The sequence below is a fragment of the Acomys russatus genome, chromosome 20 (assembly GCF_903995435.1).
Source record: "Acomys russatus chromosome 20, mAcoRus1.1, whole genome shotgun sequence".
NCBI classification, from domain to species: Eukaryota; Metazoa; Chordata; class Mammalia; order Rodentia; family Muridae; genus Acomys; species Acomys russatus.
In genome coordinates this window covers 70,291,279-70,316,078 of record NC_067156.1, presented here as the reverse complement: position 1 = coordinate 70,316,078, position 24,800 = coordinate 70,291,279, and the positions used below count along the sequence as shown (strand labels likewise).

Here is a 24,800-nt window from a genome sequence, read left to right as displayed (position 1 = left end):
GAAGGAAGTGTGTATGTGTATGTGTGTGTGTGTTTGTACGCGCGTGTGTGGGTGTGTAAATGGATAGGCAAAACAAGCAGAAAGGGATGCCACTGTGATGTGTGATTATCTATTGCGTAGTCTCCATGGTAAACAAAGACATTTATTTCCACTTAGAATCAGATGAAAGCTAACAGAGGCTGGCAGTGGTCCAGGGGCCACTAAGGAAGGCCTGCCGTTCGTTTGACACCCACAGCATCAGATCACAGCAGCTAAAGCTGCCAGAGGAACCCCAGCACTCCCTCTCCGCCTCACAGGCTATCTCACACACACCCATCTTCCTCCTGTGCCTCCTCCATTCCCAGTGGAACCTGCCCAAAGGAGCAGCTGCCTCTGACCCTGGCCTGAGAAATGGGAGCCTTGCTCTGCAAGCCATGTTACTAGCTGTGAGACACGGCTAGTCTAGACCTGGCCACCTACTTGGGGTTCCATTTGCTTCTGCCACAGAGTGACGCACACAGGATCCCACCAAAGAACAGAAACTGAAAGCAAGTCTTTGGGCGCAGGATGGAGGACAGCCTTTAAGAAAGTCAGCTTTATCTGGCAAATTCCTGGTGGGTGGGATGAGGGGATGGGAAAGGCAGGAGACAGGCACCTCCACTCAGCCTTCAGGGTCAGCATCAGGGCTGGTGTGACCTCCCACTATCCTCCATCCTGCTCAGAGTCGGCAGGATGCAGCCTGAGTCACAGCCCTGAGAAATGCGTCCCGCGGAGTTAGAGGGGCAGTTCCCTGGGTTGGAAAGGTGTTGTGTGAAGGGAAAAGGTGATGCGTCCGTCATTTTGTACATGCTTAAAACCTCACACTTAGTGTGTTTCGCAAGCCACTGGAACACCATCCAAACCCTCAAGACATCACACGGTTCTTGAGCTCCCTTACCTGTGACTTGTGGAGCTTTGGGCCCATTGAGTTCTGAGCCGAAGGAAGGTGCTGCTGAGTATGAGGCCTCCTGGCTCCACCCTGTACTCCGCTGGGAAGCAACGTAGCGCTTGCTCACTCTGTGCAAGTCTGCCATTGCAGAAGACCTTCGTCAAAAGCCCACAAAGAGCACATGGCACCACAGTGCAGCCTGATGCCCACAGCTGGGTCTTCAGTCAGTCAGCACAAACGAGCTGCTCCCCAAAACAAGCTGGGTCTTCAGAGCCCACCCCAACACTCTACTTAAACTGTCTCCACGGTGGCAAAACCCTGCATTCTACAGGCGCAAGGCCCTGCTCAGAAGGAAGGCACTCTGCCATGCGCAGTAAAGGCCCTGCTCAGAAGAAAGGCGCTCTGTCATGCGCAGTAACGTGCTCCCTAAAGCTCCACAAAATGGAAAGCACTAAAAGGTGCCGCTCCACACAGTCTCCAAGGCAAACCATGCCCCTAAAGACACAGTGTTTTATTGCATTTAATTCCAGGAGAAAAGTAACACTTGTCTGCCACTAGGCAAGATTCCCAGGGGCCACATTGAAAAGCCACCCTTCCACACAGGCTCCCCCTGCCCGCCCACCTCCTCACCTCAGCATGTTACACATGCATGTGCTCCTGGGTGTGCTCACATTGATTCATCCATGAGCACAGATTCACAGGCACAATGACTGGTTCATCTGCACGCATGCAGGCGCGGGCGCACGCGCGCGCGCACACACACACACACACACACACACACACACACACGGGAACACTCGTAATTGTGAGAACATGTGGAATCCCCCTTATGTACACACAAGTCCATATGTATGTGTGCACAACATGCTCATGTGAATACAGTACACATGCATATGCACAAACACGTTCACACACTCATGGGTGTACACATGTGCACACGCTCATTTTCAAACATACTCAGCTGTACACCCATATTCACTCTTTAGCTTGCTAATGGCTACCAGGCAAGGGCAGCCATCCTTGTCTTTAATGACACGACCCGTGTATACTCCTCAGAGGACTGCACACTGGCACCTCCACAAGTTAAATGGATCTCCTCCCTTTGGTCGCTTCTGCGAGAGTGACAGGACAGAAGTCAGCATCAAACAAGATCGAACCGAGCTGGACAGGAGCACCAGAGGTGCACATCACAGCCACAGGAGAGGAGTTCAGTGGCACACTTCAGAAGACCGTGCCAAGGTTGCAGACAGCTCATTTGCATAGCAACTACAGAAGAAATCACCTGAAGGTCACGTCTGTCCATTCCTGATGACTTAGGCAAGAAAATGACTACTTCTCCACTTCCTGCAGTTCTCTCAGAGTGGTCTGCAGGAGCCATCGAAGCTTCCAGAACACACTGGAGGAGGCTGTCCAGGAATTCCCAGAGGGGCCCCCATGGTTAGCACACTCCTCAACAGTCTGCCGTAGCTGCAGCCGAAGCTGAGGGGATATGGCTGGGCTCCTGTGGGTTGAGGAGAACCAGTGTCGAAATATCTTATCACAGATGACCTGAGGGGGGAAACGAGAGGTTAACTCAGGGGAGCACCTCGTCCTTGGCATCACCCCGGTCTCAAGGACACTTCCTTACTCTTGTGGGAGGTATCACAGAGAGAGTCTTAGCACTGAGCAGGCGTTTCCCTCCTAGCCCTGAGTCACTCAGCGCAGGGATCAGGGTTTGCCTGAAGGGTGTGTTCAGGGTCCTCATACCCCAGTGGGGAGCACTACCTGGGAGCTGCACAGACAGCAGTGCCCAACTTTCCTTTCAGTCTTTTTGTCAGCCTCACTTACCAAACACCTTTATATTCAAGAAGCACCTGTGACTTACACACCTCTTTCCCGGCAAAAGTGTTATTTAAAAAAAAAAAAAAATTTTTTTTTAAATTTCTTCTGACTAGAGATTACCCTTTTTCGATGAAAAAATTTAAATGTCTAAAAATATTTGCCAAAGCTCAGTCCTCTACAGCAGAGTCACAGGCAGGAGCTGCTGAGTAATAAGTAAGCCCAGTGCTAGGCTCCCCTGAGAGGTCATGGCTCCCCGAATGTTCTCAGAGACTGCTTCTGACTTCAGCAGACATGTGGGATGACAGTGTCTTAAGTGCACCCCAAAGGCCCACCTGCTGAAGGCTTAGTCACCAGCCCATGCATGGTGCTGGTAGGACATGGTGGGGCCCTTAAGAGGTGTGAGTGAGTTAGGCCTTGCGAGGGATGCTGGGATGGAGGTCTCTTCCTCACTTCCTCTCCCTCTTTGCCCCCTGCTTTCATGAGGTAAACAGCTGTTCTCTACTGTAGGCCACCCCTGCCAGGGTGCTGTGCCCCACCACCAGCCCAAGAGCAAAGGAGCCACCGCCATATGCTCAAACCTCTGGAATCATGAGCCCAAGTTAAATCTTCCTCATTATAAGCTGTTTGTATCAAGTGTTGTGTCACAGCAACTGGAAGCGGGCAAAGACAACAAAGCACGGCTGCTTTTCCAACAAAACAAAATCTAGTGAACACGAGATCACATTACAGATGCTGACTTAATTTATAACCTGCGTCTCCTCCATTAGCGCTTTACACTACATCACAGAGAAAGCTCATTCTCACTTCTGGGGCTGTCTTCAAAGACAGTAGTCAGGCACAGGGATGAGTGTGTCCACATCTGCTCCAGAGCCACGACATCCGTCACACTAAGGGTGGACACACTCATCTAACTCCCCAGAGCGTCAACTGTTAATTAATGCCATTTTAACGACTATTCCAAAATGGAAAGTACATTGTTGTTGAGTTTTAATTAGCATGATGTTTTTAACTATGTCTTTAAATCTTCAGCCATTTGGATTTTATCGTCTGTGTCTCTTTACATCTGTTCTCTCCTTCCAGTTTTCTTTGGTTCAAGATTCCACTTGCAAGAGCTGTGTGTGTGTGTGTGTGTGTGTGTGTGTGTGTGTGTGTGTGTGTGTGTGTGTGTGTGTGTAGGTCAGAGGATAACTTGCAGGAATTAGTCCTCTCTACTGTGTGAGTTCCAGGAATCAAAACAAAGGCATTGGGCTTGGCAGGTGGCTTTAACCACAGAGCCATTCTTAGTTTCTCTTAAAGCAAAGACCTGCAGGTGAGATCAGAGATAATGGGGACTCAGGTGAAAGCCATCTTGTCTGCCTGGTTCAAGGGCAGGGCAATCACAGACCCATCAAGTGTAGCTCCACAGGGAAGAGGCTGAGATGGCACCCCAGAAGCCCGTGTAACTGATGGGCCTCCTTAAAGTGGGAACTCCAATGGTCCTGGTACTTGATTCAGCTGTCTGTGGTGTTGGAGCCAGGAGTTTGCCTGGCCTGAGCTCGCCCCACCAGGTTGGTAGCTTTGTCGGCAGGATCTCTCTCCTTCATGGTAGGAAAGCCCCCACTGTGTGCTTTTCTGAGCACCTGCCTTAATCTGCTCTGCTTCAGCTTAGGAGTCTCATCAGACCCATGGCACAAAGCCTATTGGGAGGGTGCACTAGAGGCGGGTGTGGCTGAGGCAGTGGGCTGAGTGACAGAATGAATAGAATTTATAGAGCAAGGGCACAAAGAAGAGACTGAACGTGGCAGGCAGCAGTGAGGTAACACACCCTGACAAGCAGGTTGAACAGGTGGTTGTACTCTGTGCCCAGACACCTGGGGGTGCAAGTTCACACACCCCCATCTAAAAGCATCCAGTGATGCAGATGGGGACAATGCTGCCAAAGAGAAGGGACAGTCTCCAGCCGATGGGCTAGAAAGTCAACCCTGGGACTGGAGTCTCCCTGCCTGCAGGTGCACTTTGACTGACAATTCCTACCGGCCTCGCTGTGAGAGCCCCTGCTGGCTGTCCTGCCTGTCTGTGATGGAGTCTGTCCAGCCTCCCCCTGTTGGCCTCTTTCTCAGGACTACCTCAGGTCTTAGCCTCACAGACTTAGCTCTGGCTCTTGTTCTTTCTGGGTGAGGATTTACAGGGAGGCAGACGCTGGCAGAAAGACTGGCTCTCCTTGGGTACGAGGGCCATTTGCCTGGGCTTCCTTATGGGTCACCACGGTTGATAAGGCTCATCTGGCTGGCTAGGCAAGTGTCCCCTTCTGAGCAATCCACGTGCATCCTGCTGCAAGTGGTGACCTTCCCTGGAGGGAAGGAAGGCCACTCTTCAGCTAAGCCCACGCAAGGAGCTGCATTCCCCTGCTAGAACCGCCAAACAAGCTCTCAGAAGCATCCTCAAGAGAAACTGCGGGGGAGAGCCAGCTAGGGGCTGCGCTGGGACCCCACTGGGACACTGAGGCCACCACCACCCACGTAGTAAGAAGCAAAGCATCCTGCCCTGGTGGAATAAATGAGCCCAGAGGCCTGTGGACACAGGTGCCGTCCTCCCCAGCTCACCTGCAAGTTGCTGTTGACACGCTGGGCCCCACACTTGTTCACTCGCAAGTCACACTTGGAGAAACAGTCAAAGAAGTTGCAATCTTCGTCTCCTGTGCAGTTTTGCTCAAGGATTTCCCTCATTTTAGGCTCGAAGAAGGCCATGTCTACATCAATAGCTACCACCTGAAATCAAAGAGGTACACAGCAAGAATGACAGCCCGGACAATAATAGCATGGCCCCTGAGGAAGAGCTTCCGCCCTGACGGCAACGGGTCACAGGTGACTGATGCAGCGGTGACCACAGAGCCCACCTGTCAGGAGGAAATGCCCAGATCATGACCTCATTTCCCCAGAGTATTTACAAGTGCTTCCTTTGACACAAACTATTATCATAAGTCATGTTTTAGCTTGTATCTGCGTGTATGTGTGTATGTGTGTGCATGTATGCCACATGTGTGCAAGGTGCCAGTCATGGGTGATTGTAAGCCACCCAGCCTGGGTTCTAGGAACCAAGATCAGGTCCACCAGAAGGACAGCCAGCACCCTGAACTGACAGCCAGCACCCCGAACCGACAGCCAGCACCCCAAACTGACAGCCAGCACCCTGAACTGACAGCCAGCACCCCAAACTGACAGCCAGCACTCTGAACTGATAGCCAGCACCCCAAACTGACAGCCAGCACCCCGAACTGACAGCCAGCACCCCAAACTGACAGCCAGCACCCTGAACTGACAGCCAGCACCCCAAACTGACAGCCAGCACCCTGAACTGACAGCCAGCACCCCAAACTGACAGCCAGCACCCCGAACCGACAGCCAGCATCCCGAACTGACAGCCAGCACCCTGAACTAACAGCCAGCACCCCGAACCGACAGCCAGCACCCCGAACCGACAGCCAGCACCCCGAACCGACAGCCAGCACCCTGAACTAACAGCCAGCACCCCTAACCACTGGGTCATCTCTCCACCTCCTCCTTCTGTTTCTTTTTTGACTGACCATGACATTTGTCAACATAAATAACAAAAATAAGCCAGGCGTAGTGGCGCACACCTTTAATCCCAGCACTCGGGAGGCAGAGGCAGGCAGATTACTGTGAGTTTGAAGCCAGCCTGGTCTACAAAGTGAGTCTAGGACAGCCAAGGCTACACATAGAAACCCTGTCTCGAAAAACATCATCATCATCATCATCATAATAATAATAGAAGCTTCTCCAGAGAAATCTGATACCTGAGAATAGAACCGCCATGGTAAGACACGGCACTGGTGAGACACAGATTCATTTGAAGAAGTCAGGGGAAGGGGAAGATTTTATTGTCAAAAACAAGTGAGCCGAGGAGATAGCTCAGTCGGTGACGTGTGCACAAGGACCTAAGTTCAATCCCCAAAACTCATGTGGGGAAAAAAAAAAAAAAGAAAGAAAGAAGCATTCTAATTCCATAGCTGTGGAAGCAAAACCCAAGTAGATCCCTGCAGCTCAGTGGCTAACCAGCCTTAGCCACTTGATGAGGTCCAGGCTAGTAGGAAATCCTGCCCAAAATGATGATGATGACAATGATGATGATTAAAATTTTAAAGGTGTGCAGCTCCTACACACACACACATGCACACGCACACATACACATGTACACACAGGCGCAAGCACACACAGGTATGGAAACATGCACACATGTGTGTGAACAACCCAACACACAAGACAAAGTGAAGAGAGTAGCATCAGAGATTTTGAAGCGACAGTCCTTGGTCACAATGACTAATGAGAAGCATCTATCCAAGGGTAAAGAAACAGTCATGAGTCAGATGCCCTATGTCCTCGCAGAAGTGTTTTGTCCGAGGCTGTAGTGGCTTCTGTGAAAGCTTATGAATCTGACAGACTCCAGGTGACAGGCGCTGCCAAGCAACAGGCACAGCTCCTACCTCAGGCTCTGCTTGTTTATGGTGGTTGTGAGACTTCCACTCTGGATCTGCTAAGTTCCACGTTTTTTCACAGTTCTCGGGGTGAGGATTACAAATGCTGTGAGAGATGGATAACTGAGTCCCAAGACTATGAACAATCACAGACTGCTCGTTGTATCACACATCTGGTACCCACGTCAACTGACCAATCAGATGGGCCATGGGGAAATGGCCTGAAATTAGGATCAGCATTTGTCAGCCCTGAGCGTCAACCACTAGTTCCACTGTCAGGGTAAGAGCTTGAGGGCTGCTGCAATTTCAGATTCATCTTTCTGGCTCCCAACCAAATAGACTTCAAAGTCAGACAAAGAATAACTTATAAATTATGCAGATTTCCCTTCACCACCTGGATACAAAAAAAAAAAAAAAAATGTGAGCTGAAATCTGCAAGCGTCTGGAGTCTGCCCAAGTTCGACAGCTGATAGCTTGGAGACAAGTCATTCCTAAATATGACATCTTTGATGGAAGTGGAGTCTCACAAGCCCTCACAGGCCATTGTGAAAATGTCAGCTAACCCCCCACCCCAGCCCCAGCCCCTGCAGCATCTAGGAGAGGGCTCATTTGCTGGTGTCATTCAGCTGCAGAAGGCATGGTTGATGATTTCTACCTTTGGTTCCTTTTTTCCACGCACGGGAGATGCTGGTAGAGGACAGCCCTCCCAGGAATTATCAGTGAAATCTCAGAAGGGACATGTTACTTTAAAATGTGCAGAGTGATGAGAACGTCACCCTCTTCTGCCACTTTTGCCTGATAACAAACACAGGCAAGAAGCCTGCTCATTGTTGCATGCCTTGAGGGAGTTAATAGTTTTCACTTTTTATAATATCTTTTTATTTAGTCTTTGACTGTTTCATACATACGCACTGTGTATCTTGAGGGTATCTACCTCCACTTTTCCCTTCCTACATCCCCCCCCCCCACACACACACCCTCCAGAATGCGCACTTCCCATCTCCTGTTCCCTCCTTTGGTTGCTATTTTGGGGAGAAGTACTGGGAACCCAATGGACATCACAAAAGCCTGGTAAGTACTATTCTAGCAGTGAGCTGCACCCCTAATCCTAGTTAAAAGTGGGACCCCAGGGCTGTGTGTACGCCAGGTATGATCCTATCACTGAGCTACATCTGAAGCCTGTACAATCTATCAATCTCTCTTGTCTCATTAGCTGGTCAAAATTAAGAAGTAATCTTGTCACTTAGCTTGGTTAAAAACACTAAAGTTAGTAAGAACTGGAGCTGGGGAGATGGCTCAGCAGTTAAGACCGTTTGTTGCTCTTTCAGAGCACTCAGATTGGTCCCCAGCCCCCACGTGGTAGCTCACACCCACCCAACCACAACTCCAATTCCAGGGGCTCTGATGCTTTCCTCTGAGCTCTCCGGGCACCAGGCACAAACATGGCTCACATGCACACACACAGGCAAAACACTCATATACGTAAAACTAAATAAATAAAGTATTTTAAATCAGGTGGTGGTGGTGGCACGGGCCTTTAACCCCAGCACTCAGGAGGCAGGGGTAGGTGGATCTCTGAGTTCAAAGCCAGCCTGGTCTACAGAGGGAGTTTCAAGAAAGCCAGAGCTACACAAAGAAACCCTGTCTTGAACCCCACCCTACCAAATATTTAAGTGATATATAGACATACATACATGAGAGCTATGCTAATGAGCCTACTGTCTATATAATTTATTATGGTGAGGTCCATTCTCTCCCCAGTTTCTGGCACTTTCTCCAGCCTCTGTGTTCCTACTTAACCCCATTTGTGACACTGTTCCTCTCATCTGCCAGTGATTTATTTTTTAACTTAGACTGTGTAGCCTAGAATGAATTGCTGCTCCTGTGTACCTAAAATTAGAACAGCAGGAAAACCTTCCTGGTTGGGAGGATCACAGAATCATCCTACGTGATGATATAGTGCCTTCTGCTTGAACCTGGCCCGCAACTGGACACACTGGTGACGAGCCTCTTCTGCACTGAGTGAACTGTCCTCGGTCCTCCCTGCACCTCTGCTCTCTCTCAGGACCAGCAAGCAGCTCACCAGCTTGAAGGGTGTGCTTGTGTGCTTTGGGGTCACCCTCCTTTCCAGGCTGTTCCTGAAGGCCTGTACCGGGAGGCTTGAAATCGGCCATTCCAGCACCTCTCCTCAGGGCAGAGGCCAGCCAGGGCTCAAAACACAATCCACCTTCTGGAAACAGGAATTCAGGGCTCTCAAACTTGAACAGAGACCAAAGCCACAGGTGAGGGAACCTGGTTTGCTAGCCTGCCTGTGTTTTGGAGGCAGGGTCTTACCATGTATCCCAGGCTGGCTGTGAACTCACCACCCTCCTGCTTGGTCTTTCTAAGTATTGGGTTGGAACCCATGTGGCGTGTCGGCCCACTCCAGAGTCTCAGGTTCAGGAGGTCTGAGGAGCAGTATGAGAATTTACATTGCTGGGCTGCTGAGGTGGATGAGCAGGTAAAGGCGCTTATCACCAAACCCGAGGCCCTGAATTCAACCTGTGTTAAGGGCAGAGCCAACGCCTACAAATTGACATCTCACCTCTCTGCATATGCTATGACATTCATCACACCACACACACACACACACACACACACACACACACACACACACACACTAAGTAAATGTAACAAACAATAAACAAAATTTGCATTCCTAGCAAATTCTCTGGTGATAAAAAGATATATGTCCTCAGGGAGGGGTGGACTGTGGTAATAGTGCTGTGCCTCGAGAGCACCTCCTTCCCCTCCACCGTGCATTAAAAATGGAGCCCATTTTGTTCTCTCGTGCAGGTAATCAGAGCTACTGAGAGCCTAGAGGACAATGGCTATGTCATGCCCAGAGGTCAGCTTTCCACACTACCGTGACCCTCAGACTCAGGTGGTTGTATCCCCTTTCTCAGGTGGCTATGTCCCCAGGACTCATAATGGCTATATCCATATCTCAAGTGACTATGACAAGAGTTTTCAGAAGTGGAAGGCAACTGCTCGTCTTTCCACTGCATGGCTCCTGCTCACTAAGTTGGGAAGCCTTAGCTAGAGTGGCAAGCACCTCCAAAATAGCAGCTGGGGGCTTCATCCGAGAGACAGTGGTGAACTCACAGTGAGGCATAACACAGGACTGAGCTTACCCCGAGTTTCCTGCCCAGTGTGCATACTCTGCTGGAGCCCCCACAACCTTCTGGAACCCACCAGAACTAACTCCAAGCCCATCTTTTCCCATTTAAAGATACTCCTGGAATTTTAGCCCCTCCAAGGCAGCCATGGTTGAGTATTGGGTGGACACAGTGAGAGCAGGGACAAACACTTGATTACACGGATGACAAACTTAGTCCTCTAGATGTCAAGCTGCTTTTAAAAAGGCTACTCCAATGCCGTGCAGCCTGCCATGAGATCCCATGGCTCAGCAATGTCCTAACCACGATGAAGAGCCTTACCCCGTGAACCAACCCCCACAAGGTGCAGCCTGGCTGGCTTGAGCAACACTTACAGTGTAAGAACAAAGGTGCTGCAGGGGTGACTGACCACTTACTGCCTTCACCACTGCCCACTCTGTGCCCATGACATCACAGGTCCTGTCAGCACTTCCCACTGGGAGGCCCAGAAATGGGACCAGGGTCAAGAGGCACAGCAGGAACCTGACACACTGCTTTTAGCCAGGAGGGGAAGGTGTCCCATGCTATCCAATAACACATACAAGTCTCTCTTGTCACTTCCTATCCACCACAGTGTATCTCTGGTGCAGCTGCATAGCCCCCGAGTTGAGGGAGAAGGGTATCTCGCATCTGTAAGAGCTACAGGGTCAGACATTCCTTCTCCTGAAGGGTCTTCCCTGCCAGCCGGCACTAGAGCTCCAGGTGTCTTGCTGGATGTCTTTTCACAGACTTGGAACTGACTAGAATCTCTCTAGAAGAGTAGCGTTGTCTCAGCACCCTGGTGCTGTGGACACAGAATGCCTGGCTTGGAAGAACAGCCCTAGCAGACACTGTCTAGCCCAGGAAATCTGACTGTTGCAGACCACACGGATCCTGTGCCAGCACTAACTACAGGCACCAGGGCTGTCCTCAGGGAAGTGGGGCGCCTCCTCTGCTTCCTGCCTGACCTCAGCCTCCTGTGGGCCCCTTCATTAGAGTTGACATCTCTAGGAGCAAGAGATGAATCTACGTAAATCCTCTTGTCAACGGGGCAAGAAAGCTGTCTGGAACTGGACTGACCAGGAGCCACACAGCCACCCAAAGTTGCACTGGCTTCCTTCCTCCCACACAGACCAGAATCGCTTCCCCTTACCGCAAACAGCCTGTTTCTACTCACCGTGAAGTCCATCTTGATGGCAAAGTTCTCAGGCTTGACATCACAGAGGTGGAGGCGATGGGAGAAGTCACTGTCGAAATGGCTCACCATGTCCAGAAAGCTGAGGGCTATGTGGCTAATAGCCTGGGCCTGGCCAGCGTCACCCAGAGGGAAGAGAGCCCTGTGGTGCGGGCTACCGGCAGCCAAGTGCTCCACTGCGTAAAAGTGGCCACAGGATCCCAGCACAGGCAGGATGTGGCGGCTCAGGTCCGGCAGCAGGCTGAAGTACACGTATTCCTCCTGCTGGAGTAGTGACCACGCACTGGCCAGCTGCTGCCGCCAGCTGGGGCCCTGCCTGGCCGGCCACAGGGGGGCTATGCTGTTGTTGGGCAGCTCCAAGCCTAGCGTGTTCTTGACCTCCCCAGCCACCATCAGGAGCAGCTCGGCCTCAGGGATGCCTGAGGCGCCTGGCCCTGCTTCCTCCTCCAGCAGATTGAGGGGTGGGAAGCTGGAAAAGGCCTCCTTCTTGGATTTAAGGACCACGGTCCGACCGCGCCACTGGGCCTGCAGCACCTTCTTGCCACGCTCATAATACAGGCAGCGCTGGTACAGCAGCTCCCCAGCCACGCACAGGTCCTCGCACAGGGCGCCCGTGAGCCAGCCGCCACGGTAGTCCTGGCACTGGAACGAAGGGAACAGTGTGTCACAAGAGGGCAGGGATAAGGGGCAAGGGAGAACACAGATTGGCACCTGCGCTCGGGGCTTTGTAATGAGCCAAGGCAAGAAACTGCCCAGATGAGAGTGGTGGAGGCCATCCGGGCTCTGGGTTCAGGTGGCCATCTGGTCCTGTGAGTTGCACAGCCAGCGCTGTAACGTAAACACTGATTAAATATCGCGTCTGCGCAGAACGCGTACAGACTATCCGCTTGTCATCGCATCTCTACAATATAGCGTAGATCATACTTCTATTGCAGTGGGTAGCATAAGACGCGCAGAGGCGACTCAATGCATGGGGGAAAGGTGTACAGAGCTCCTATTACAGGTGCCAGGCTGTCCTAGAAGGGACCAAAACCCTTGGGTTCATTTTTGGTATCCAGGGAGGTTCCAGAAACGATCCCCCACCCATACAGATAGATAACCCTAATGGTGAGAGTCTTGTCCTGATCGTGTCACTCAACCGAGCCGAGGACATGGCCTTCGAAATCACACAATCTAGAGCTCAAGGGCTCCCCCTTGAGGAGGGGGCTGGGGGTGCCTGAGGGCCAGATTCTCAACTTTGACTCCACACTGGAGGCTCTCTCAGCCAGAGACTTTTAACATTTCCGTGCCAGATCAGTTAGCTAGGACGAGGCCCCCGAGCTCCATCTGCCCCTCGCACTGACACAGCACTGTCCCTTCTACCAACCTCGCACCCATATTCAATATTTTCAAACATGAGGTGGTGAAGTCAGATAATGTGCCTCCTGGCTCGTGGGTGGACAGAGAGCACCAGGAGGAGGGTCCTGTGCTGTTCTAGAAGCATCGAGACAGCCTGTGTTTGCCTCAGCAGTGAAGGGAGATACCCAGAAGCCACAGTGGGGAGTGGGAGCCTCGTGGAAGACCATGCCGCCAGTCCCTCAAGGAAGAGGAAGGGGCACAAAGAGACATGGGGTAAAGTAGACGGTTCACAATGCTATTCTTTCATTTTTACCATTTTTCTTTTCTTTTCTTCCTTTTTCTTTTTAAATATTTATTTATTATTTACATCATATTCTGCCCATATGTATGCCTGCGCACCAGAAGAGGACCAAGATCACATTACAGATGGTTGTGAGCCACCATGTGGCTGCTGTGAATTGAACTCAGGACCTTTGGAAGAACAGACAGTGCTCTTAACCTCTGAGCCATCTCTCCAGCCCTCATTTTTTTATTAAGCCTAAATCTCTAGAGTCAGGGGCATTATGCAGTGAGCATATTTTCTAAGCACCCACAAACGAATGTCCCCACACTAGCAAATACAAGCTGCTCTTCTCTCCCAAACCATCTACAGCATAGGAACCCACATTCACCTTATGCCATATATGGTCCTAAGACAGGAGTCAAATCTTGCAGTGTCTTTTCACCCTGTTTTGCTTATTGGAAAATGCCTGAAAGACCCACTGCGGACACTTTGCAGCGCAGCGCACTGAGCAAATTGCTAGTCCCTTAGCCGTGAGCCTGAATGTGACCGCTCCCTCCCTGCTGGGCTGCAGTGTTCCCAGCATGCCACCTTCCTGGGCGGGTTCTCCTATTCCTCCTGTGTGTCTTACCTGTTCTGCCTTCCCTTGCACAGTGACTGCACAGCCCAGTGAGCAGCACACATACACGTGCAAAGTGCAAAGGATGCCCAGGGCCAGGCCTACAGGATGGCCTTTGAACCACAATCAGATATGTCAGCATGTTCCTTTCAAACACAGGCATTGTTTCACATTAGTCAGCTTTACTGTCCCTGAGTTGATTACAAGATGTGCCTTAAAGTCAAGAAAATAAACTTCTAGTGCTTAGACACAAATAACTTCAAAACCAAAAACTGTCTGGAAACCACAAGCTTTCATGACTCATTTGGCCATGTGTGGTGCCATGCGAGGCTGAAACGAAGGGGCATTTACGGTCCCTGTCTGACTCTGTGACTTTATGTGCATCTAAGAATTCCCAGTCTGCCTGATGGCTGGCGATGCCCCACATGCAAAGCATAATTGTATGCACTATTCTACCCTTGTGTCGTGCAAAGGGTGTGAACCCCAAACCACAGAGTAGCCACTGAGAAACTGTGCAATTTTATGAATACTTAAGGACTGGACATGGTAGCACATGCCTTTAATTCCAGCACTCAGAAGGCAGAGGCTGGTGGATCTCTGTGAGTTCGAGGCCAGCCTGTTCTACAAAGCGAGTCCAAGACAGCCAAAGCTACACAGAAAAAACCCTGTCTCAAAAAGCCAAAAAGCAAACAAATAAATACTAAAGACAGAGTGCTCAAAATACCTCTTAACAAAGCACACCCATGCCTGAGAGTGGTACCTGGACTGTGTGGCCACTTTAAGACAGTAACTTCACATCAGCCCGAAAACCGAGCCGAAGGTCCGAGCTGTTCCTCCCCTCTGCCTTCCTGCTGATGGGTCTGCTGTGGTGTCCCTTAGATCTCTGTGTAGCACATAGACCAAGGCTCACACTAGTCAGACGCCATGTTACATGCCTTCTTGTAACAGTTCTGCAGAAAGAACGTCTGGGGCCCAGGCTGGAGTGGGGGCTCAGCAGTCCACCCTGCAGCCCCTGCAGAGGACCTGAGCTCTGTTTCTAGAACCCACGTGGCAGCTCACAGCCATCTGGGACTTCAAGTCCAGGGGGGCTCTGACACCCACTTCTGACTGAGACACCAGGCACACACATGCTACATATGCATAGATGCAGTTAAAGATCTTGAAATAAATAAATAAAAATTTAAAATAGAAACAAAGAGCTGGGCCTGATCTCCCATCTAGAGAATGGCACCATAAACCCAGAGTTTTGCTGCTTCTGCTGCTGCTGCTGCTGTTGCTGCTACTGGAGGTGGTTATGGTGGTGGTGGTGCTGGTGGTGGTGGTAGTGGTGGTGCTGGTGATGATGGTGGTGATGGTGATACTGGTGATGGTGGTGATGGTGATACTGGTGATGGTGGTGGTGGTTCTGGTGATGATGGTGGTGCTGCTGGTACTGGTGATGGTAGTGGTGGTGCTGGTGGCACTGGTGGTGGTGGTGCTGCTGGTGCTGGTGGCAGTTGTGGTATGTGTGTGCCTGTGCATATGGAGGCCAGAGGTGAACTGTATCCTTCTTTATCTTACTTCTGAGACAGGGTCTGTCAATGACCCGGGAGTGCACTGTTTTGGCTACACCCACAGGCCAGTGACTCCAGGCTCTGCCTGCCTCTGCCCTGCCCCCGGTGCTGGAGTTACAGGCATATGCCACCATGCCTGACTTTCAGTGAGAATATAAACTTAGGTCCCTGGGCTTGTACCACAAGCACTTTACTCAGTGAGACATTTCCCTACCCTCCTTGGGCTGGGCTTTTATGTCTAGAAAGCCAGCAGCCATGAGGGAACTGTGTAACACATTCAAGTGTAATTGTTTTAAACGGTCTGGCTTGATGCTGTGCTCACATGCTGTGTTCTTGGGACTCGACAGAGTGTGAAAGACATGCTGCCGTTTGACCTTTGACCTTGAACTCTGGGACCTCTTTCCAAGGCACTGGGCCAGGAAATGAACATGGGAAGGTTGTGTCAGTCGCTCTTTTCTCATGTGCTCCCATAGCACATAAGAGTGGATGCTGAGACACCAGTGAGAAGAGGTGGTCACACAACGCTGTGTGTTACGTGCGTGCGTGTGTGTGTTTCCCCTGCTTGATCTGTGTTTACATCTCTGTAATAAACCTGATAAGAAAATGCAATATTTTCTTGAGATCCTTTTAAATTCAACAAGAGAAACTCTGTGACACCCGAAAGTGACTTGGATCAATTCCACAAGCATTTCTCTGTTACTACATTAGTAATTTAATTGAAAATGCTCCTCCATGGAGTGCAGGGCAGAGCTGAGAACCAGTGGCTGTGTGGTGGGGGAGAAGACCTGAGCTTGGAGCTGCCAAACCTCACAGTGCTGCAAAGGGGCGCGAGCGAGACCTGGTCCTGATGACGCCTTGAGCAGAGGCCCCGGAGACAAGATCACAGGCTAGTGAGACCCTGGCCCTCGGCTGTGCCCTAGCCAGCCACAGAGATGCTCTCCTCTGCTTATGAGTTGAAAGTGTGTGTGGAAGTGGAGCTGACTGCTGGGGCCCTGAGTCTTCTCCTCTAACTGGGACCATCGCTGCCACAAATTGCAAGCTACAGCGGCAGCTTCTGGAGCCAGGGAGTCCCATCAAGACTGCTCTGGAGACTTGATACCCTATGAGCATATACAGGGGGAAGAAGTCCCCCTCAATCACAGTCATAGGGGAGGGGAATAAGGGGGAAATGGGAGGGAAGGAGGAATGGGAGGATACAAGGGGTGGGATAACCATTGAGATGTAATATGAATAAATTAATAAAATAAAATTAAAAAAAAAAAAAGACTGCTCTGGAACAAGGCCTTGAGGCTTTGTCCCCACCTTGACACAAATTGACACTGACGGTTTTCCAAGTTAACCCATTTGTGAGTGAGTGTTTTGGGGGGGGGCACCTTCCCATGGAAGCTTCCAGGCTTAGTCCACAGCAAAATGGCAGCTGTTGAGGCTCCTGACAAGACAAGGTCCAACAAAGTTAGAGGCACAGCCCCTAGCACGGTGGCCCTGGGAAGTGTGAGCTGTCTCTCTCCTGGTTATGAGAGAGTGGGGTCAGGGATTCTCAGAGGATATGGTCTGACCTCAGCACTCATGGCGGAGGGGCCTCGCCATCAGGCAGAGGAGCAGAGGATGGTTCTGTCACAACAAGCCCAGCCCAAGTTCTGACAAAGCACCAAGTGTCCAGAGAATCAGAAAGAGCACTTTAGAACAGACAGCACTTAAAGCACGGGCCTGGGCAGCTGGAAACGCTACCCCAGGACTGGGGATACGGCTCCGTGGGCAAAGCGCTATGCTGCACAACTGTGAAGACCTGAAGATGTGTTAGCACATCCTAGCTCTCCTGTGGTGAGACGGAAGCAGAAATAGGAGACTCTGGTGTACATGGTGGAAAAGAGACCCTTTTTCAAACAGGGTGGAGAGTAAAGACCAACGCCCAGTGTTGCACTCTGATCTCCACGTGTGTGCTCTGTAGGATGCATGTGCACAGACACACATACATGACATCCACACAAGCCTAAAAATTCGATATTTCAAGCTTGGCACCATGATTCACACCTGCTGTCCTAGACCTTGGGAAACCCAGCCAGAATGATGGGCTTAAGTTTGAGATCAGCCTGTCTGTAGAGTGAGACACTTCCTCAAACAAGCCGTGCCTCCAACACAGTCACTCTCCTGTCCCCACGTCACTGACATGCTTGTCAACCAGTCAAATTCCCAGAAAACTCTCCGCTACCTCTGCTCTCAGCTCTCATTAAACAGCCATGTGAGCATTGTCTGTGCTGGATCCACCAACATACTGCTTTCTATGAAAATCTGTTTTGGCAATGAAATAAATAAAAACTATTGATATCTATTGATATGTCCAGCAAATTCACCCCAGCAAATTTGGAAGTCAATTTCCAAACAGGAGTCAGGAGACACTTCAAACAATGGTGTCGTCACTGGACAGGGATCACGCCAGTTGTTTCCTGGGGACCAGCACCTTGGCTCCTTTCTGCGAAGCCTGGTGTCTGGAACTCCTCAATGGCCTGAGAAAGAAATGTTAGGGTCTGTGCTCGGAAGCACACCTACATGCACTCACTGCAGAGTGGCTGCTGTTCCTGTGTGTCAAGACGCATGCTTTGCACCTTACCCTACACACACACACACACACATGCATGCACACGCACACACATGCATGCACGTGCACACCACACACACACACACACACTCACACAGGTATGCACGCACGCATGTGCACACGCACCCTACACACACACATGCACACACTCGCACACACACACATCTTCTATTGGTGGAGAACTCTCTCCCCTGTGGCTGGCTAGTTACTACTGCTAAGCTACACTCCCTGGAGCTTGGCAGGTCTGTACCTTCAGGACACAGAGAAAGACTTAGTCCAAGAAATAAGAAACCAGGAAACTGGGTACACAGATTGCAAGTTTAACTGGTAATTTGGGAACTTTCATTGTGTGGGTGCTAGTGGCTGGGTTATTTTATTAGTAGCATACCCTGTTGTTTCAACAAAAATTGATTCTTTAAGTCCTTATTTAAAGCTGGACTGTTCCTCTCCATCCTCATCACGAGGGTTACAAGCGTGCGCCATCATGAGTGGCTTTTAAAGTGGGTTCTGGGAACAGAACTTAGATGGCCATACTTCTGAGGAAAGTGTTTTACCAACTGAGTTCTGTCCCTGACACCTGTGCTGGCACACTTCTATATTAATGAAATTCATAGTGAATCTGTGTTTCTTGTGGATGTGTATACACACACACCATCACACACTCCACCTTTCTCTCCCCTCCAGCTGATCCTGTGCCCCCTCCCCCAAATTAATGCTCCCTTCTTTAAATACTAGGTATATATATATATATGTGTGTGTGTGTGGTGTCTTACATATATACGTATATGTATATAGTGTATACAACATAATTTATACATATAACATATGCATATTGTGCATACATATACATATATGTAACATATATGTATATACACCTTGCCTAGTACATTTGACGCTGTTCAAATGTACCTGTCCAGGGCTGACACTTAAGATTGGTCACCTATGAGGTAGGCAAGTGTTAGAGGAACACCAAGTTCCTGCAAAAGAAGCATTCAGATGGCGTGAGAATAGTCCCTCCTCCAGACTGCGTGAGGAAAGTACCCCTCCTCAGACTGCGTGAGAATAGTCCCCCCTCAGACTGCGTGAGAATAGTCCCCCCTCAGACTGCGTGAGAATAGTCCCCCCTCAGACTGCGTGAGAATAGTCCCCCCTCAGACTACGTGAGAATAGTCCCCCCTCAGACTGCGTGAGAAAAGTCCTCCCCCCCCCCGACTGCGTGAGAATAGTCCCCCCCCCCCAAGAAGCTGGGCTGTATGTTACAGAATCTCAGCAAGCAGAGCCCCATCATGCAAAGCCTTCTCTAAAACTGTGGCTGAATCTTTGCAGAAAGGGGCTGCTCGCTGCTATGAAATCTTTCTGGGCTGAGACCCAGGCTGCTATATCTCCTGGGGCCTGCGCAGTCTCTATTATCAAAAAAAAAAAAAAAAAAAAAAAAAAAAGCCTGCCATGTTATGTTTTTTTTAATTCTTTAACATAGGCAAAACACTAAATTCCATAGCCCCTAACTAGTCCAGGCAGTTAAGGCTTCTGGATACCCCAGCTATGGGAAGATATGTGGAAATGTATGTTGACGTGCTGTGGTGTGTGAGGAATCCCCTTGGCTGCTGCTCATGGTTTTCACTGTAGAAGCTTCTTATCATCTCAGGGTCTGGTCTGTCCAAGGCACTGATAGAGTGTAGGGCCCTCAGCATATCAGCATCACCCAGCAGACCAATGTCACGTGGCCTTCCTGGGCTTAGCTTGTTTTTCCATCTGCAAAATGGGAAGCAAACTCTACTTCATGGAGTTTGTTGAGAGGATTTAATGAAATAGGATGACTGTACTACTGTGCAGCTACCGGGCAGTGTGGACATCAACAGGCGCTGGCAGAGAGTACTTCAGCTCTCTGAGGTGCTCTGCTTGCAGAAGCCAGGGGTGTCAATGATACGACTCCCCAACCACTCCTCAGCCCAGCAGAGCCTTAACACACAGCTCCTTGGAGAAACGTGGCTGTAACAACCCAGCAGTGCTCCAGGCCTGGTTGCAGTATGCTGAGAAGTTACACAAAAGGGTCAGGGGAAGACACTGGAATCCAAAGGACCCAGGGCTTGAAGCTTTCAACACAAGCCAAGCTGCCTTTCTAAGCAGCTCTTGTCTTTGAAAGTGCAGGGGCTGTTGGGAGACCCCCTCATCGGGCCTCTCGACAGCTCTTCACCTGGCTGCTGCTCTCTGCACCTGAGTTTGCCCCAGCGGCCAGCAATGCCACCTGCCACTCCGAGGCCTGGGAACACAGGCTGCCTGCATGGCAGACACACCAGGACTCCTGGCTCTGCCAGAGAGAGCCTCCCTTTGGCTCCAATTTCTTATGTGCTCTGCGTACTCAGGGTGAAAGCCAATGAGAGTCTGGAGGCCAGTCAGGGAAATAACAACCAGTTTTATTATGTAGGAGGAAGGCCAGACAAAATGCAAAGCACCGAGGCAGCCAGGACACAGAGGCGCGCCTCAGACCGAGTCCTCAGAAGCCACAATGCCAATCTCTGCTTGGCAGCCGCCTGGGTGGAACTAAGTTTTGGTGTGCCCTAATTTAGAGTCCTGGGTAAAAGTAGACGCAGAGCACTTTCTCAGTTTTGCCTCAGCAAATTCAGAACAAAAGCATCAGGAAAGGGGTGCGGTAGTAAAGGGAGCCTTTGCTTGAGTGAAGAACAGCTCACACGCACATCCACAGTGTCTCCACAGCAGTTCACTCGGGACTCCAACAAACAAACCGTGGGAAAATGGCTTTGGGAATTTGGCAAGAGTTAAGATTGAAAGCTGTCAAGGACAGAACCAGTATTTTCAGCTCTCTGTCAAACAAAAAATTGACTGCATATGGCTGCACTGGAGATGTATTGGTAAGGCTTCTAAACAGAATTGATTTTAATTTGCAGCCTGGAATTCTGGGAAAGTTATGACCCCCAATTACTTAAATTATATCAGGCAATTTAATTTCCATTAGGCTTTTCTCAGCATGACCAAAGGCAAATAAATAAATAATAGGCCTTGTTTCCTATTTTAATCTAAAACATTGTATTAAGTTTGTAAATGGGACCTGGCCCTTAGCCAAACTGTTAAATTTTGTTCTCTTAGTGAGGCTCACCAAAATAAAAGGGAAGGTCTCTACAAGCAGAGGGGTTTGTAGATGGTTACTGGGAAAATTAATGAGATCGCACAACGTAAAACTTGATGGATGCTGGGCATGGTAGACCACACCTGTGATCCCAGCACTCGGGGAAACAGTGGCAGACGATCTTTGTGAGTTCAAGGCCAGCCTGGTATACAAAACAAGTCCAGGACAGCCAAGACTACACAGAAAAACCCTGTCTCAAAATAATAATAATAATACAATTATAAACAACTTGATGGAACTTCAGCTAAGCAGTAACCACTGCATGGGAAGATTTTATCTCCATGTGGAGGAAGCAGGTTAACAGTATGACAGGAGTATCTTTTAGTTTAAAATTGCTTTGGTGGCTTGATTTTTCCAATCTCCCTTGAAAGATCCTGAAAAGCCAGGGGCTGGGGTGGTGCAGGCCTTTAATCCCAGCAGAGGCAGAGCTCTGAGTTCAAGGCCAGCCAAAGCTACACAGAAAAACCCTGTCTCAAATATATAAAGATGAGGAGGAAAGAAAGATCTTTAAAAGTAATACTTAATGCTTAATATGTTTTGAAACTCTCACACCCTGAAAACAAAACAACAGAAACCACCTTTAAAAGCAAGTGAACTAACCCCCCAAACTTTTCTTCTTTCTTTCTTTCTGTTTTCCTAGACAGGGTTTCTCTGTGTAGCCTTGGCTTTCCTGGACTCTCTCTGTAGACCAGGCTGGCCTCGAACTCACAGAGATCCACCTGTCTCTGCCTCCTGAGTGCTTTGCAAGCTTTTCTTGTAGATTTCAAACCAAATGCTGAGGTGGTCACGATTTTAGGACATGAACAATCACGGTAGGAAGCAAGTGCAGACTATTTTCTCCTCTTTTCTAGAGGTTGGAGGTGCCGCCCTGCACTCAAGTCTCTCCAGACTAAGCATGAATTTCCAACCAGAATCCAAGGGAAAAAAAGGAAAACAAAAATGAGCACACCGGGGCATTCAGCTGGTGTGAAATTTCTTACTATCGACCACAGCCCAGCCAGGTTAAGGAGCAGCTTCCTGAGAATACTCTGACCTTCCCGCCTTAGGGGACCACTGTAGAGCATAAAACAGGGTCGACCAGGGAGAGGAGCCTGGCTTGTGGAGCGCTATGCTCCTTGAACTGTGCCTGCCTTCGCTCCTCTGGACCAGAATAGCCAAAGGCCTTGTGTTTAGGTCACCGGGAGGAGGAGTCCAGGCAGTAATCACAGGGTTTGATCATGTGGAGGTGATCCCGCAGATCCGGTGGGATCCCCAAAGGGCAGTGGCCTAAGGGGAGAGGTAGCCCAAGAAAGAGGCATGTTCTCCAAACCTGGCCACTGAAACTGAATGTAAGCACCAGAGACCAGGAATCGCCCCGCAAACTTTCGTCGGGGGCCCAAGGCTCAGGGTTTGCGGCCGGAATACTTCCCGGGACTCTAGACTAATTTCGAAGAAGAGGGGAGGGGCGTCCTGGATGGCACACAGCGGACTTCTAGTCCTTTGCCTTAGCGGGTGTCCCCTTGCCGCCCCATTCCCCGGACCGAGTGGTCGCTAAGATGCTGCAGCATCGCAGGAGATGCGGATACCCGAGGACCCGGGGAAGGTGTCTGGGAACCCGACCCGGACGCGCGACACTGGGCAATGCGGCGGCGGGACCTACCAGCGCAGCCAGGATGTGCCGGCTCTTCTCGTCCGTGCAGCGCTCAGAGAGGACGCTCGAGTGTGCGCGGAGCAGCAGCGCGGCCGCCAGCACCCAGCCCGCGGTCCACGCGGCGAAGGCGAGGAGCGCGCCCCGCCGCCAGCGCCCGCAGCGAGCCGCCCGGCCCCGGGTGCCCGCCGTCCGCGCCATCGCCAGCCTCGCGATCCGGTCGCCGCTCCGCAGCTTAAGGGGCGGGGAGGGGGGAGGGGCGGCGGGAGGGGTAAACTGGCCTGGGGCACAATGTAGGAGTCCCAGCCACTGCGTGTGGATCAGCTGCCGGCTCCTGCGACTTACCCACCCTGGCCACCTTTCCAGTTTCTTTTCCACTTTTCTTCCCCAAAGCTAAGCCTCTTTGCTTCTCCTCTCTTTCCTAGACTGCTACCCACCCACACGCCTAGCCACGACACTTGTTCCTTCCCAGGATGATCCCACCGGACCCCTTCCACCCTCTAAGCTGCGGCTCTCTGCTCATCTCGACCAAGTCTGGCCTCAGCTTAGGGTCACTGCCCGCTTCCCGGAGTGAGATCTCGAGGTTCGGAGAGAAGAAGTGGGGGCAGAGAGGGACCGTCTAGAATACCCTGAGAGCACCGGGCCACACTGCAGCCTCCAGGACTGCACGAGACTTGAAGGCTTCCTCATCCGAGTAAAGAGGGATGACCTCTCAGAGCTAACAGCCGGGAGAAGGGTTCCCTAATGCGTGTTTCGTCGGCTTAGGTCTGTGTTGCGCTCTACTTGAGAGCCCCAGCTCTCCAGACCTTTCTCCTGCAAAAAGAGAGGCCCCACTGGATGCAAGCTGAGTCCGAGAGGTCTTGTCAGCCTTGAAGGGAGCTGAAAGAGACAGGGCCTCTGCCTCGGGCATTCACCAGACAAAGGCTCAGCAGGGTTACTGAAAGACCCGGGGAGCGCTCCTGCTGCCCTGTGCCCTAACTTCTCAGGCTCCAGTCTTCCTTATTATCCAGCGGTCTCTAAGGACCTCTAGGGAACTGTCCTAACTTAGTCCATGCTGCAAGTCCTAGTTAAACTTTGCGTTGTAAATGGCTGTGGGTTAGCTGCCTCCCAGAATTTTAGAACAATTTAAATGCTCAGCTCTAAGACAAACTTCGAGTATACCACAAGTAAGCACCCCCTGAATACAGCAGACTCTGGGGACTAGAGGGCCACCCAGTTGATCACAGCAACAGTTCATAAACTCCCTCCAAGACTGACTTAGCACCTTCTGCTTCCCCACGACACGTGCGACCCTGTGAGTGTTCTCAGGGGCAGCAGTGTGGAAGAGGGCTGCAGCCCCTCCTCAGCGGCAGGCACTTCCTTCTCTTTCCCTCTAGAGGGGGCAAGCACAGGAAGGAGGGGATAAAGCAGCGGGGTGTGTGTGTGTCTGTCTGTGTCTGTGTGATTGTATATGATTGTGTGTGTCTGTGTGTGTCTGTCTGTGTCTGTGTGTGTGTCTGTGTGATTGTGTATGATTGTGTGTGTGTCTGTGTGTGTGTGTATGTGTAAGAGAGACAGACAGAGACAGAGGGGGGAGAGAGAGACAGAGAGAGACAGAGACAGGGGGGAGAGAGAGAGAGAGAGAGAGAGAGAGAGAGAGAGAGAGAGAGAGAGAGAGAGAGAGAGAGAGAGATCTCCTTCAGGGGGATGAGAAAGAGGCAGCTTTGGAGAAGAACATATAATGGCCATTTCTTAGGAGGAAGATGAGCTGTAAGACTCAGGAAGTTTCCAAAACTCATAAGACTCAGGAGGCACCTCCCTGTGGCCACGTAATCAGTAAGCAAATGCTGGGACAGAGGGGGGAAAGCAAAGGGTTTTTTTTTTTATTAATAAATTTTAAATTGTTTATTTTGTTTGGGGGGTTATAATTATGTCCTTTTCCCCCCTTCTCTTTGCCCCCTCCAAACCTTCCCTACTCTTTTTCAAATTCATTGCCTCCTTTTTCAGTAATCGTTACATGTGTGTGTGTGTGTGTGTGTGTGAGAGAGAGAGAGAGAGAGAGAGAGAGAGAGAGAGACAGAGAGAGACAGAGA

The 24,800-nt window shown here is 50.6% G+C and overlaps 1 protein-coding gene across 1 annotated transcript; it reads right to left on the bottom strand.

Annotated features, from left to right (window-relative positions):
* Positions 1-1,946: 1,946 nt before the first annotated feature.
* Positions 1,947-22,929, bottom strand: Dipk1c (divergent protein kinase domain 1C). Its single transcript, XM_051163878.1, has 4 exons — positions 22,741-22,929; positions 11,553-12,212; positions 5,311-5,475; positions 1,947-2,455 (listed from the first exon to the last, which is right to left on the bottom strand). Exons 1-4 carry the CDS (start codon positions 22,927-22,929, stop codon positions 2,237-2,239), a joined length of 1,233 nt encoding a protein of 410 aa, XP_051019835.1. The 3' UTR covers positions 1,947-2,236.
* Between the last annotated feature and the right edge of the window lie 1,871 nt (positions 22,930-24,800).